Source organism: Phyllostomus hastatus, unplaced genomic scaffold, assembly GCF_019186645.2.
Source record: "Phyllostomus hastatus isolate PE091 unplaced genomic scaffold, TTU_PhHast_1.1 phas_scaffold_317, whole genome shotgun sequence".
NCBI lineage: Eukaryota > Metazoa > Chordata > Mammalia > Chiroptera > Phyllostomidae > Phyllostomus > Phyllostomus hastatus.
Window position 1 is genome coordinate 22,400,124 of NW_025334023.1, and position 14,480 is coordinate 22,414,603.

At 35.4% G+C, this 14,480-nt stretch overlaps 1 protein-coding gene across 1 annotated transcript in view; it reads right to left on the reverse strand.

The window, feature by feature from the left end:
* Window positions 1-932: 932 nt before the first annotated feature.
* CNTN5 (contactin 5) overlaps window positions 933-14,480 on the reverse strand; it is an 893,122-nt gene continuing 879,574 nt past the window's right edge. The window contains exons 21-24 of the mRNA XM_045818134.1: window positions 13,344-13,530; window positions 12,800-12,912; window positions 5,202-5,370; window positions 933-1,132 (exon numbers count right to left, since the gene is read on the reverse strand). Coding sequence (XP_045674090.1) covers window positions 1,029-1,132; window positions 5,202-5,370; window positions 12,800-12,912; window positions 13,344-13,530 — 573 coding nt within the window. The 3' untranslated portion in view covers window positions 933-1,028. The remainder of the gene's footprint in view (window positions 1,133-5,201; window positions 5,371-12,799; window positions 12,913-13,343; window positions 13,531-14,480) is intronic.

Consider the following 14,480-nt stretch of genomic DNA (forward strand, 5'->3'; position numbering starts at 1 on the left):
ATGGAACTGTTTTAAAAAATGAAAACTTATTTGTTATATTTGAATCATTTTAATTTGCAAACTGTATATATATGTAATTATTTGCACAATTTTTCATTGTCCTTTACATTATTTGCAATTAAGAGAAAATCTGGGACCTAATTCAACCTGTACTTTGGCAGTAGGTGGGGAAATGGGAAGCTGTGCCTGTATTCATTTCATTTGCAAGTTAGCACACTTTGCAGCAAGTCAGTGTCTGCAGTTTTAATAAGCATATTTTTGTGACTTTAAACTATATTTTATTATTAAAAATAAACATTTACTATATTTGCAACTAGATAACATAGTACTTGATGGAAAAACATCATTTAGATTCATTTGGACTCACTTTCTATTTATCTTGCACTAATATAAATGGCTTATTCCCTATCCTAGTAACCTGCTCTAAGGATGCATATAGAATAGCACATTGACAAATTTTGCTATTTCACTATGCAATCATACAATATTTTTTGAGAATACTTTTATGTACTTATCCTATAATGGACCACACAACTGAAGTATTTTTCATATCTCATGCCGTTTTGTCAATTGAAATATTGGTCAAAGGGAAAATGAAAAAGAGTAGATTTGGAGTCTCAACCGAACATTTTATTCTTAGTTTTGCATTTGTGTTTGAAACAGATCTGCTAGAAACCACTTACTTAACAAACAGATGGCACACACTTAGGGTCATTAGTTATAAAATCAAATTCCAACATATAAAAAAGTGAAGAATACATTTGACAAAAATTACACTTGCTTAAAAATAATCATTACAAACAGTCTGCATATTTTTATTGGACCAAGACTGTCCTCTCCATTGACAAAAACCAAAGAAAAACCTGCTGAATGAGTAACATTCCCCCCCCCCCAACCTCCTATAAGTGCACCACGTGTCGTCCCAAGTTATTAAAGCTGATCTCAGTGTCCTGGATCTCCACTTACACTACACTATTCACTGCTATTCTCAAGGTAAAGCAAAGAAAAGCAAATTAAGTTTGCAGTTTTCACCAAGAGGTTGAGGGAATCATCAAAGCCAAGAGCAACATTACTGATGATGAAGACGTGGAGATAGTGTGGAGGGTTGACTGAGCACTAGTGATTTTTCCACCTGTGAAAAGAGAGAAGCAATAAGTGGAGCAAATTATTTTGGTTTTACTTGAGCTAGGAAAGAGTTGTTTGTAGGTATGTAAGGTAAATGAGTGCAATACTGGTCCTGTTTCTGATGAGAGTATTTCTAGTATTTATGAAACAAGGCATTGTCTGGGGTTCCCAAATGCTTTACGGAGTACTGTGTTAAGAAGGCAATGTCATGTCCAGGAAACGTATCTGATCAGGAGATTCAGTGTAAGTTTCACCAATGATGCACTGATGGAAAACATCCCACATTGCAGGTGTGATGATAAAGGGATTTCTATAGTGCCTAGATGAGAGCATGGAGCAAAAATAATTTATAAAGGTTTGTGGCAATAAGAATTTATATTTAATTACTTCAGCCAATTTTTCAACTTAGTAATAATATCATATCATTTGATTTATTTAAAGGTTTTTGATTGGGTTGAAGTTTTAGTTGAATAGGCTTAAATTCTGGATTCTTACACCAAAGCTGGCAAAGGAGATCTATCTTTCATCTCTCTAACTTAAAGAAGTCCTTTCTTCTTGAGACCAAGAAGGAAGTTAATGTATAAGGTGTCTGCAGTTAATGTATAAGGTGTCTGTTTGATTAAACTGAGTGATCTATTTAATTAGTTTGAAGTAGTTTCAATATCTCTGCATAATCACAAACTAAGTACTACCCTTAGATCTAATTTTAGGAATGGTTTTCAAGCCAGAAGTCTTCTGAAGTGTCTTCATCTTGATTTATATTAACTAATGCTTAGCACATGCCATGCAGTGTGCTAAGTAAGCCCTCTATACATATGATCTTTTTTGATCCTCACAATATTGCTATGCAATAAGTGCTATTATTTATCCCCCTGTTGCAGATGAGGGAATTGGGCTTAGAAAGATTATAAAACTAGCTTAAAGTCACTGAGCTAGGGATTAGTGGAATCAGACACTCTTATATTGTCTCTCTTAAAACAGTGATTGGCCTTGGTTAAAACCTTAATGATAGATTAGTAATAAAATCTAGCACTCAATTTTGGAATGATTCTTCTGTCAAGGTATACTGTCTAGCCAGATTAAGTATTAAAGTATGCTGGGTATGATTTTAATTATAGAAATTGAGTCAAATGTTTACTTAAGAGCTGAAGAATCATTTGTTTGGTAGGCCACACACATATAAAAGCAACAAATCTTTGCTTTGAACATTTTCGTAGGTAAGGCACTACTAAAACCTATGAATCCACATATTGGGAGAATGTTACATACATTGTGACTTGTATAGAAAGGCATGATGACAAAGCCTTGCTAGAGTGGCACATGAGTACTCAAATAAAAACTGTGAAAACATCTTTTCTATTTATGTGGGAGTAGCTGTGTCCTTGTTAAATCAACTAAATGGCATTTTGTAAAACCATCTTACTTGCAGAATGCTAAATGGAGTATATATCTCAAATTCCACATAAAATCCACAAAACAAAAACATTATTTTGGATTAATAACACAAAACAAACAAATGAAAACAAAACAAAACACAAAGCAACAACAATACTGAACTAAGTTCTAGTCCCAGCTGTAAAACTAACTAGATATTTCACTTGAGCAAGTCACTCAACTTAGTAGGCTTTTAGTTTTTGAAAAGTAAGGATGAAACCAATCACTGCTCATGTTTTATGGTCTAAGATACATAATAATGTGAGTTTTTACTTTATGGAAACCCAGGAAATGGTTGCACTGAACAAAATATGTTAACTAAAACATAAAAGTTGACCCTTTTGGTTTTTCATGAAATGGAAGTTTTGAGTTAATTAAAATAAAAATGGGAGAATCAAGGTCTTTATAAATACTTCCAAATTGGGGTTGATCTAATTCAGATGATGCTTTAGAATTTGATTGTGTATGGGAGGAACTTTGGAGTGTTAGAGAATAATAAACTACTAACTCATGAGATTGCTGTAGGGTAAAATAATATATGAAAATACCTAGTGAAATACCAAGAACATAAGTATAGGGCTCAGCAAAGGCTCTTTGTATTCTTGTTATTAGAAATTTGAGATTATGAAGCAAAGACAGTTGTCATCTATTTCACTTTTCAAAATAGTCTTTAGTCTTTGAAAGTGCTCTTCAAGATAAAACATTCACATTTAAACAGATCAATTGGGAACTAATCAATGTCTGTACATTACTGCCTCTCTTGCTCTTGAAACTATGCTTTTGTAAATGAATTATAAAGTACATTAACTTTGCCTGTGGCCACAACATATTTAAATTCTTAAGTCTTTTTATATGAATTTCTGAAAAGTCAGATTTCCTGAATCTTATGTATTTTTACTTTTAATGTTTCCTTTTGAAATATTTTTAGATGTACCAAAGTTATAAGAATAGAACAAATAATTCATTCTGATTCTTTAAATGTTTATGTTTTATTATTCTTGCTTTATTATTCTCTCTGTAAATATATACTTTTTTTCCTGAACCAGTTCAGAATAAATTGCAGATATAATGCACCTTTACCCCTAAATGCTTTTGTGCATAGTTTCTAAAAATATTTTCTTATAAGGTACGGTATAATTTTCCTAAAAATTAATGTCGCTATAATATTATTTAATCTATAGACATTTTTCAAGTTTTATTAATTGTCTCAATAATATCCTGTATCTCATTTGTATTTTTATGCAAGAATTTACTTATCAAGGATTATGTCAATAACTTTTCTTGAAAGTTCCAATGTATTTTCTTATTTTCTTTCCTACATTTATCTCCTATCTCACTTTGTGGCATCAGAAAAATTTATATGTAATACTTGTGGTGTTAAACCAAATAAAGACAAATATGCTTGGGAATGATTGTTCAACAAACAGTGCTTATAACTACTCATTAAGAATATGTTTATTACACATTTTTTACAAGGCTTTAATGAAAATCGATGAAAACTTTCTTAGGTAGACATTTACATATTTAATTAAATCTGTTGCTTCTTATTTTGACTACCTCCAAGAAATGGTTACATTAATCCAAATTTGTGCCATCTTCCTTTCCTTTAACCAGTTTTCCCTTGCTGGTGTAATAACGATGGGAGTGGTGAAGACATGTGGCCTTGGAGACAAGCATTCCTGGATTTGAATCCTGATTCTTCCACTTAGTCTTAGTGTGATTTTAGACAAGATACTCAAATTTTATCTGTAAAATGTGAGTTTGTAATCCCTTCTACCTCATCTGATTGCTACTAAGGTTAAATAAGATAATGTATATAATGTAATTATCACCATACTGACATATAATAAGAGCTCAGTAAAAGCTAGAAATTATTAATATTGCTAATAACTATAATTTTTAAATAAATTCTGCAAATCTAATGTGCAGCATGGTGATTTTAGTTAACAATACTGTACTATATACTTGAAAGTTGCTAACAGAGTAGATTTTAAATATTCTCACTACAAAAAAGAAACAGCAGTTATATGATTTGATGAAGGTGTTAACTAAAGTTATGGTGGTAATTATTTTGCAAAATATAAATGCATCAAATTAACACAGTGTACACTTTAAACTTACACAATGTTATTTGTCAAAACTGAATTAAAAAACCTCAAAACAACAAAAATTATGCTCACTAAAATTTGTAATTTATTCTGAACTCAATAAACATGATCATATTTTAATGTTAGAAGCAATCCCTTTGAACTTTCCAATTCCTCACTCTCTATTATCTTCCAATGAAGTCAGTCAAGACAATAGAGATATAGGCATGCCAAACTAGAGAAATACCAGTTTATAAGCAATATTTCAAAACCCAAATAGCAAAGTACTGCTTAGGACCAGGAAAGGCAAGGGAGTTTCACTTCTAATAACATTAAGTGAAAATGTAATCTCTTTTCTGGCTTTATGGAAATTCTGCAGTTTTAGGCAGACTACCATGGTCTGTGTTAATCAGAGGATGATATAGAAATTAAAGTGTAGGAGAGACCCTTCAAAATTTCTCAACCATGCAATCTGTCATATTAATTTTGATGAGGTTTATATCATATTGATATTTTTGGTAGTCATCAAATTAAGCCTACTATGTCAAAACTTACCTGAATATGATGGTACTCTGATTTGGGAACTAGCTGTTCCATCCCCTCCTTCACTATATGCTCGAACTTCAATAATATAGACACCAGCATCAGGGAGTGGTACTACTGCTTGAGGTTTCTGTGTTTCAATAATTTGATTGTTGCTGTGGCCCTCTTGCCTATAAAAAACCTAGAAATAATAACAGGGGTTTAAATATTTGATATTTAATTGAGGATTTCTAAGGTTAATTGACTGTTTACTGTATGTCACACTCTGAGCTAAGTTCAAGATCTTATAGCTTAGACAGATACACAAGCAAGTGTAATATATGTGCTATATGCTGCAACTAGAAATATATAGAAGGTACTATGAAAGTACATAAGAAAGAGTTTAATTTAGTCTGGGAGCTTTTCAGAGGAGGTGATGCCTGAGCTTACGTAGGAAGAGGTAAAAGGAGATTAAAATGTACATCTAAGCAATAAGAAACCATATCGTTGGGGTATGGGGAGAAGGCTTATGAAAAGACACGTGAAAAAGGAGGCTAGAGAAGCATGTAGCAAGGGGGCAGACACTGGGAGTCTTATTCCTGGTTGGTGAAATAAACAGTACTTGGGGCAGTAGTCAAAGCTATCATCTTTAAATTATTTGAAAGAAGTAAAAAAATGATAAATATATAAATAGTATACTCTTAACAATGTAGAAAATGGCTGAGAAATTAAATATTTTATTATTTTTACTTTTACGTTTGTTTGCTTTTTGGTGAACTGGCATTTATACACATTGAATAGCAAAGTTAAGCCTTTTTGGATATCCATGGTACTAGAATTGAATACGTATTCATGGCAGAGTTTCAGAGCAACAAATTAGGATACAGAATTATCCTGTTTACATATCAAAATATTAAAGTCATAGAGGTTATGTGACTTATACAAGCTCATGTGGCTAGTTAGGAAAGAAATTACATTATGTTAGTATTCTGATGATAAACTCAGAGCTATTTCACTATATTGAATTGTTTCTTCTCATTTACTTCCAATAAATATTTTTTTGTCTAATAATCAAGTAACAGTTAAGATATATTAAAATGCAGTTTTTTTCAGTTTCATCATCTGTGTGCTTTTTCATAATTGTTGGTATAATGACATGATTGATTTGTAATGGAAAGAGCAATGACTTTGCATCATATAGATCTGGATTCAAAACAAATCTGCAAAATAAAAACAATTTCCTACACATTCCTGTTTGGGCAAATGTGGGCAAGTTACTAATATTTCTAAACCTCAAGTGCCTCTACTGTAAAGATAATAACACTTATTTTAGGGCTTGTTTGGAGAATAAAATGAGAGGATGCATGTAAAATACCTCACACAGGACCTGGTGCATGGGAAATGTGATAAGAGAAAGCTACTTCTGCTTCATTATTGACAATTGTCAATCATCAGCATTTCACATTTCCTTCATAAAATATGAACTGGCTTTGAAAACTAGACAAAAAATTTATACTACTTTCTTATAAAAATGTGTTTTTAGCTTGAACTAACTACACACAAGAAAAATACTTTTATAAAAGTATTACTGGTATTTTTATATATTGAACTATAACTGTATTTGATCTTTCCTTCCACATTCTGGTAATGCATACCCCCTCCATTTCACTTCCTTTAACGTTCATGGATTTAAATTTACTTCAGAGAGTAATTTTTGTATAAAAGTATAACATGTGCAATAATGGTAGCTCCTGAAGTTCTTATAGGAAAGAAAACCATAGCTTCTATGTAGTTGCAAAGTGCTAAGAGCATTATGGAATATTTATTGGGCATCTTATGTGGGTCAGGCATAGTGCTATATACTGGAGACTCACCAGAGAACAAGACCGCACGGTTTCCACCCTTGTGGCACTTGTAGTCTAACACACAGTGGAGATAGGTAACAATGCAATGAAGTGTGATATTTACTGCAGTAGGAAACATATTTGGTGGTAAAGCAATATACAAAGTGGGTACCTAATCAAGCTTTGGGGAATCAGAAACACTTTTTGAAAGATGTTTATGGCAGGTTCTTTTTGCTTAAAAATAACTTGTATCAGAATTTATGCTTCTCATTTTGACTGTTGCAGTGTAATGAATTAGAATTCTGATCATCCACGTGAGGTAATTAGAAAGAAAATATATGGCAATGTGAAAGTATGTAAATTGGTGAGGATTGACAGGGGAGTGACTATTTTAGCAGACATTGTTATTACGGTTCAATAAATTACAATTCTTATGACAAAGAAAAGTGCAGCTGGTAATGCAAATCTAATTTTGCTGTAAAATCCAGAGTTGAAGAAAAATTTGTGGATCAGTTGAGATTTAGGAAGAAAAGGTAAAAGAACAAAAAATATCAATTAATGGTAGCAAAAGGAGTTTGAGATTATATGTGGTTTTTATTAATATATCTAGGGAGATGTAGTGCTATGAGTTGGTAAGTATGTATACTACATGAAAAGATACATTAAATTCATGGTTAGTCTTAGGTGCTTCAGAGAATCTTGGCTCATTTTAAAATCCTGATTCAGAAAAGAAGAATAAGAATGAGAGATATAAGTAGGTTAAGGAGTTATCAAGACATTCCAGAAATAGTTATTGACAGTAAGGAGATCAGGGAGTACTTTGAAAATCTCTATGTTTATAGATTGGCAGTTGTGATTATAGCTATCTTTAAGCATAAAGGAAACTGTCCAATTTATTGTCAAGACTATTCTCAAATTTTACTTAAAAAACTAAAAGCAGTGTATTATCCAAAGAGATTTTCCTAAGCAAAACATTAATACAGAAGTGCTTACTCTCAAAGGCATAATTTGGAAAGAGCTAATCTGTATGTTGGATGGTAACAGAATAATGGGGTGAGTGTGCTTCAGAATATAACAAAATGAATGTTTGCTGGTTCTACTCACAAGTGCCCCTAAAAAGGATGGATCCTATTAAAGGCCTATTCACCAACTGAGCATTTAGGGAATAGTAAATAGAGACAATTACTCTTCATTATAGAGGGTGAAGATTCTGAAACCCCATTGGCAATGGTTGTGTGATAAGAAGTCAGCAAGATGAATGGAATCTGGGTGAAAGGAAGTTCAACCACAGGAGCCAGTGAGAAGCCATTGGCTATAGAGTGGCTGAAAAGCACTTTTAAGAATAGGATCTTGTTTATCCACTCATGTATTGAAGGATACCTAGGCTGCATCTATATCTTGGCTTTTGTAAATTTTCCTACAATGGACATAGGGATGCATATATCTTTTCAAATTGTTTTCATTTTCTTCAGATAAATCCTCAGAAGTGGAATTGCTAGGCTGTGGTAGATCTGTTTTTAGTTTTTGACAAATCTCCATATTGTTTTCCAGAGTAACTGCATCAAATCTTGTTATTTGCAACAACATGGATAAACCTACAGTGTATTAAGTGAAATAAGTCAGATAAAGACAAATACCATATATTTTCACTTATATGTGGAATCTAAAAAAAAAAAGAAAAGAAAACCAACAAACAAAGCAAAACAAGACACATAGAAACAGTGATCAAAATGATGGTTGCCAGAGGGGAAGGGGTGTAGAATGGGTGAAAGAAGTGAAGGTGAATATAGTCAATGATATTGTGATAAGTTTGCACGGTAGCAGGTGGTTACTAGACTTGGTGTAGTAATCACAGTGTAAGGTATATAAATGTGAAATCATTGTATTGCATACCTGAAGCTAATACAATAATATTGTATACCAACTATACTTAACAAAAAGAACAGGATCTTGAGTAAGTCCTGGAGAAATAATGTACAGCATAGTGACTATAGTTAAAAAATAAAAAAGAACAAAATTTTCTTATGGGCAATTTTCAGATGTTTACTTGTGTTATGTGTCTTTCAGTTTACACTCCCTCCTCCAAATTTCCATAAAGCCTGATATATATTTGACATAATGTACGCTACTTCTTTTCTTTTAAGTTTATTAAATTCTTTTTTTAATATATTTTATTGATTATGCTATTGCAGTTGTCCCATTTCCCCCCCTTCACTCCCCTCCACCCTGTACACCCTCTCCCACCCATATCCCCCCCTTTAGTCATGTCCATGTGTCACACTTATAAGTTCTTTAGCTTCTACATTTCCCATACTATTCTTACCCTCCCCCTATCTATTTTCAACCTACAATCTAGGTTACTTATTCTCTGTACCTTTTCCCCCTCTCTCCTCCTCCCACTCCCCTGTTGCTAACCCTCCATGTGATCTCCATTTCTGTGGTTCTGTTCCTGTTCTAGTTATTTGCTTAGTTTCTTTTGGTTTTGCTTTAGGTATGATTGTTAATAATTGTGAGTTTGCTGTCCTTTGACTATACATGTTTTTTCTTTATCTTCTTTTCTTAGATAAGTCCCTTTAACATTTCATATAATAAGGGCTTGGTGATGATGAACTCCTTTAACTTGACCTTATCTGAGAAGCACTTTATCTGCCCTTCCATTCTAAATGGAAGCTTTGCTGGATAGAGTAATCTGGGATATAGGTCCTTGTCTTTCATGACTTGGAATATTTCTTTCCAGCCCCTTCTTGCCTGTAAGGTCTCTTTTGAGAAATCAGCTGACAGTCTGATAGAAACTCCTTTGTAGGTGACTGTCCCCTTATCTCTTGCTGCTTCTAGGATTCTCTCCTTCATTTTTACCTTGGCTAATGTAATTATGATGTGCCTTGGTGTGTTTCTTCTTGGGTCCAACTTCTTTGGGGCTCTCTGAGCTTCCTGGATTTCCTGGAAGTCTATTTCCTTTGCCAGAATGGGGAAGTTCTCCTTTATTATTTGTTCAAATATGTGTTCAATCTGTTGCTTTTCCCTCTTCCCCTTCTGGTACCCCTATAATTCGGATGTTGGAATGTTTAAAGATGTCCTGGAGGTTCCTAAGCTTCTCCTCATTTTTTTGAATTCTTATTTCTCCATTCTTTCCTGTTTGTTTTTTTTTTCTTCCTTCTGGTCCACTTGATTGTTTTGAGTCCCAGTTTCCTTCCCATCACTATTGGTTCTCTGTGCATCTTCCTTCATCTCTTTTATGGTAACCTGTATTTTTTCATGTAATTTGCACCCCAAATCAACCAGTTCTGTGAGTTTCCTGATCACCAGTGTTTTGAACTGTGCATCTGATAGATTGGCTATCTGTTGGTCGCTCAAAAGGATGAGCCCTGGGGCATTGATCTGTTTTTCTGTTTGAGACAGGTCGCTCCTGTTACGGTGAGGGGCGGAACCTTAAGTGTTCACCGGGGCTGAGTACCCCAGTTGCTAGATTGTAATGTTGTATATGGGGAAGGGGGTGGGAGGGAACAATGGCGGTAGCTCCATTCTCCTGGGATCTCAGTCCCTTCCCTGGGATCCTGGGTTGAGTGCTCTGCCCTGGTTCACAATCGCAGCCTCACTGGGTCCGCCAGTTGCCAGTTGGGTACTCAGGGTCCACCCGCTGTGATCTTGCGGGCCCCGGATGGCTTACGTGCTCCCGGTTGCCTTATGCGCCCAGTTCTCCCAGTTCTCCACGCTCCGCTCCTCCTCTCAGCCTCTTCTACCGGTTTGGATGAACAGGCCTACTTCAACTTCTTGGCTGTCTAACTTCCATTCAGATAAATTCTCTGTCAGTTCTGGGTGTTATTCTGCCTCTAAATTGTTGTTGTTCTAATCTTGGTTGTACGTGGAGGTACGGTGTGTCCACCTATGTCTCCATCTTGCCGGAAGTCCCCTACACTACTTCTGTCTTAATTGTTTTACTATGAAATACTTCAAACATAGTTAAAAAGAGAGAGGATAGTATCAGCCATCATATGTGAGGCTTTTTAATTTGTGGGAATCACAGGAAAGAGACTGAGTAAATATAAGATAAAGGGAAGCTCTGAGATTCAGGAAATCAATGAGACTGGAATGGCCATAGACTTTAGGGTCCCTGAGAAACTGGAGAAAAACATACATGGGCTTCAGAATTCCACAGAGCATGGGACACAATATGAATCCAAGTGTACCTGTATCTCAAGAGTCTGGAAAGCCCTATCTGATATCTAAGTTGAATAACCAAACAAAAACATCTATTTATGTTGATGGATACCTCTAGCTGGGACAAAAATTAATTCATTTATTGCTCCATTCTAGAAGCACTTGGGGATACAAAGGTGAGTAAGACAGGGTCCTTGCCTTCACTCATACATAGCCTGATTGGAGAGACAGTCACATATGAAGAGGAAGAGCAGTGACAGAGATGAAGTGTCCAAACTGTGAACAAAGAATAGGTTCATTTGACCTGGGACACCATTGTTAAACCTCATGTATTCTGCAGGTCATATGGTGTTTCTCTTCTCAGCTGAGAGATGCCTAAATCCAAATGGGTCTTCCAGGTAACATATGCTTTCATCTAGCTCTTCTTGTGTTCTATGTGCCACTTCAGTTTGGGAGATTGCTTGCTGTAAATCTAATGATAGATTTGTTTTTGGATGGTCTATCCCTCTTATTGGTTATCCTGCTATCCCTAATCATTGAAGAGTATATTTGCTTTGGGGGACAAGTTGTGAGGACAAAGGGAATGGTATACAAAAAAAAGGATTAAGAAAACAGTTCAGAAAATGGCTTACCTGCCCTCCTGCAAAAGGTCTAATTCAATATCCCTGAGGATTATGATAGATTGGAGTGTGCGTGTTTGAATGTGAGGGTGGCTGCGATCCATACCGATTACGGTCTGTGAGAAATGCTGTGGTGTGTGTCTCAAAATAATCTTACTGGTTATTATTGTACTTACCTTAGAAATAGATTCCACTTTTACTTCTTGTTTTTAAGCTTTAGGATTTTCACACTTTATATACAAAATGTTACCATTTCTGGTAGTTGAAAAGTCAGCTAACTGATGTTTTTCAGTCAAATTTTACCATTGAAATATCTTTAAATTCTGCTACAAATAATATTCAACGAGTGATTGTGTCTGGACTTTAAGACAACAAATAGAATCTGATGTATGGACTAGAATTTAAAATTCAGCCAACTCGACACATAGCTCACATATATTTTAAAATCAGAGACAAAGTTTTATTCCGGAACAAACTATCTAAACATTTTCATATTTCCATATCTCTCACTGACACAAAACTGGATGACCCTATGTGAAATGTTATATCTATTTTGGAGCTTTCTGCCTCTCTCCATGAAGTCTTTTCCATGCACTGTGCTGCCCTTAGAATTTTTTTCTTTTCTGTTTCTATGCTAATAGAAAATCTTTCCATCAAATTAAGTCATCCAGTCTTTGTCCTCTGCCAGTACAGCATGTCTTCAGGGAGAGAATGCCGGGGCACTCTGCTTTAGCTCTGCTGGTTCTGACACTGCTTTAGAGGCCCTCTGCTCAAATCGTTGCTGCTTTTCCTACCCATTCCTTCCTTTCCTATGCCTTGTGCAGCAGAAACTGATTCTGATCACTGTGGCTTCCTCACTGCAGAAGCACCCTTTCTAGGGATACAGATAGAAAATGATGCAGAAAAAACTGGTAGGTTAATGAGTCTTTTTATGCCTTATTAATTGTACATCTTCACAATAACAGTTTTCGAGACGAGTGTCTACCCAAGAGAGTAAAGAAACACTGACCTTGTAGCCCATGACTTCAGATTCGTTGGCTAACGGTCTGACAGGTTCCCAGCCCAGAGAAAGCTGAGAGCCTTGCTGCTCCCACCTGAGGTTGCTAGGTGCTTGACTAGGGGCTGCAAAATAAAAAGGTAAAGAACTGACAAGGAGTCTTAAATACATTTTCTCACTTAAATCCTTGCCTTTTAGTTTTGTGTGTTTAATAGTTGGCTGACACCATAGGCTTCCTTCCAGCTAGGGAAGGTTTTGCTCCGGGAGTGTCATTTTAATAGTTCCTCTCCTGAGCTTTTAAACCTGGCTCCTTTTATCTCCCTTTCATGTCAAAATCGCTTAGCCTTGTTTCACAGGAAGATAACCTTTATCTCCTGTGAATGCAGAATTTTCTAAGCTAGTTTTGGAATTCAGATCTAAGCAATGAAGCATGACTATGAATCAAAACTCCCCTTCAGCTCTGCTTATTATGTACCTCACATGGCTTTCAGAAATGTTAAAAGATGAAAGATGTTTCCCTTTATTCTGAAACAAACAAAAAGCCCAGGTCACTTACGGGATTTCTTGGTGGTTGCACTCACTTCACTGCTAGGTGGCCCATATCCAGCTCCATTATAAGCCCTCACTGTGAAGTGATATAATGTATTTCCTTCTAATCCTGTCAGGATGACAGATGACTCATTTCCCCTAGTTTTGATTGTTTCTGCTGCATCTTCTTGTTCCACGTCTTTTCGATAACTAACCTGTCAACAAATTATCACATGACAGATTAATTTTAAAATTCCCTCTGTGCTTGTGATCATTTGAACTTTAAACAAATTTTCTCACACCCATCTGTGGGAAATGACGCCTGTATCATTCAATTAAGAGGTCCTACTAAGGAGGCCAAAAGCACAGTCTTAGTCACTGCCCAATTGCATCTATGCTGAGCAATACTGAGCAAAGCAACAAAAGGAGCTACTTGCAGTTTGGTAGCATGAAGAACATTAAGGAAGAATCATTCAAAGAAATTGAAGAAGTGCTCTTCTCTCAAAGGCCATCAGAACAATTTACCATTCAAAGTCATGGAATTTGAATGAATTATCTGAGACAGAAGAATGAAGAATTTCCTCTTGGTCCTGGCATAAAGGTGAATGATACCAGGTGTATGGGTTTAATAGAGAAAAGGTGGCAGAGCCCTCATGATAGTGGTCTAAATGTAGAAAAATCACCTTGTTACATGATGGGGGCATGGCACAAAGGGAGAGCTGTTGTCACAGCACAATTTGTGCATTGAGATGACTTTTTGTGGTTATGAACTCATGGGGCTGGTCTCATACCAAACTTGATTCCTTTGAGAGGTTTAGTAATTGCTTTTGTGTACCTAAAGCTTAACCTTTTCAGACACTAAATCTTAACTATGCATAAATGCATGGAGGAACAGTTTTTACTGTGGCTAAGATAATGGAAAAGTAGTTCTCTTTTTCCCAATTAATTGCTGTGGTGAAAAAAGTGTATCACTGGATCCATTTCATCCTCCTTCAAGTGCTTGGTCTACTGTAAAGGCTAGAAAGCCAAACACCACATTTTTCATGTTCTCTTTCAGGTATAGTTGCTGCCATATAATGTGGGCAGTGAGGAGTTTATTTGAAACTTGAGCTATTCTGGAACATGCTTAGCACTGCCATTTCCTGTTGTGGCTATAGGAAGTCAG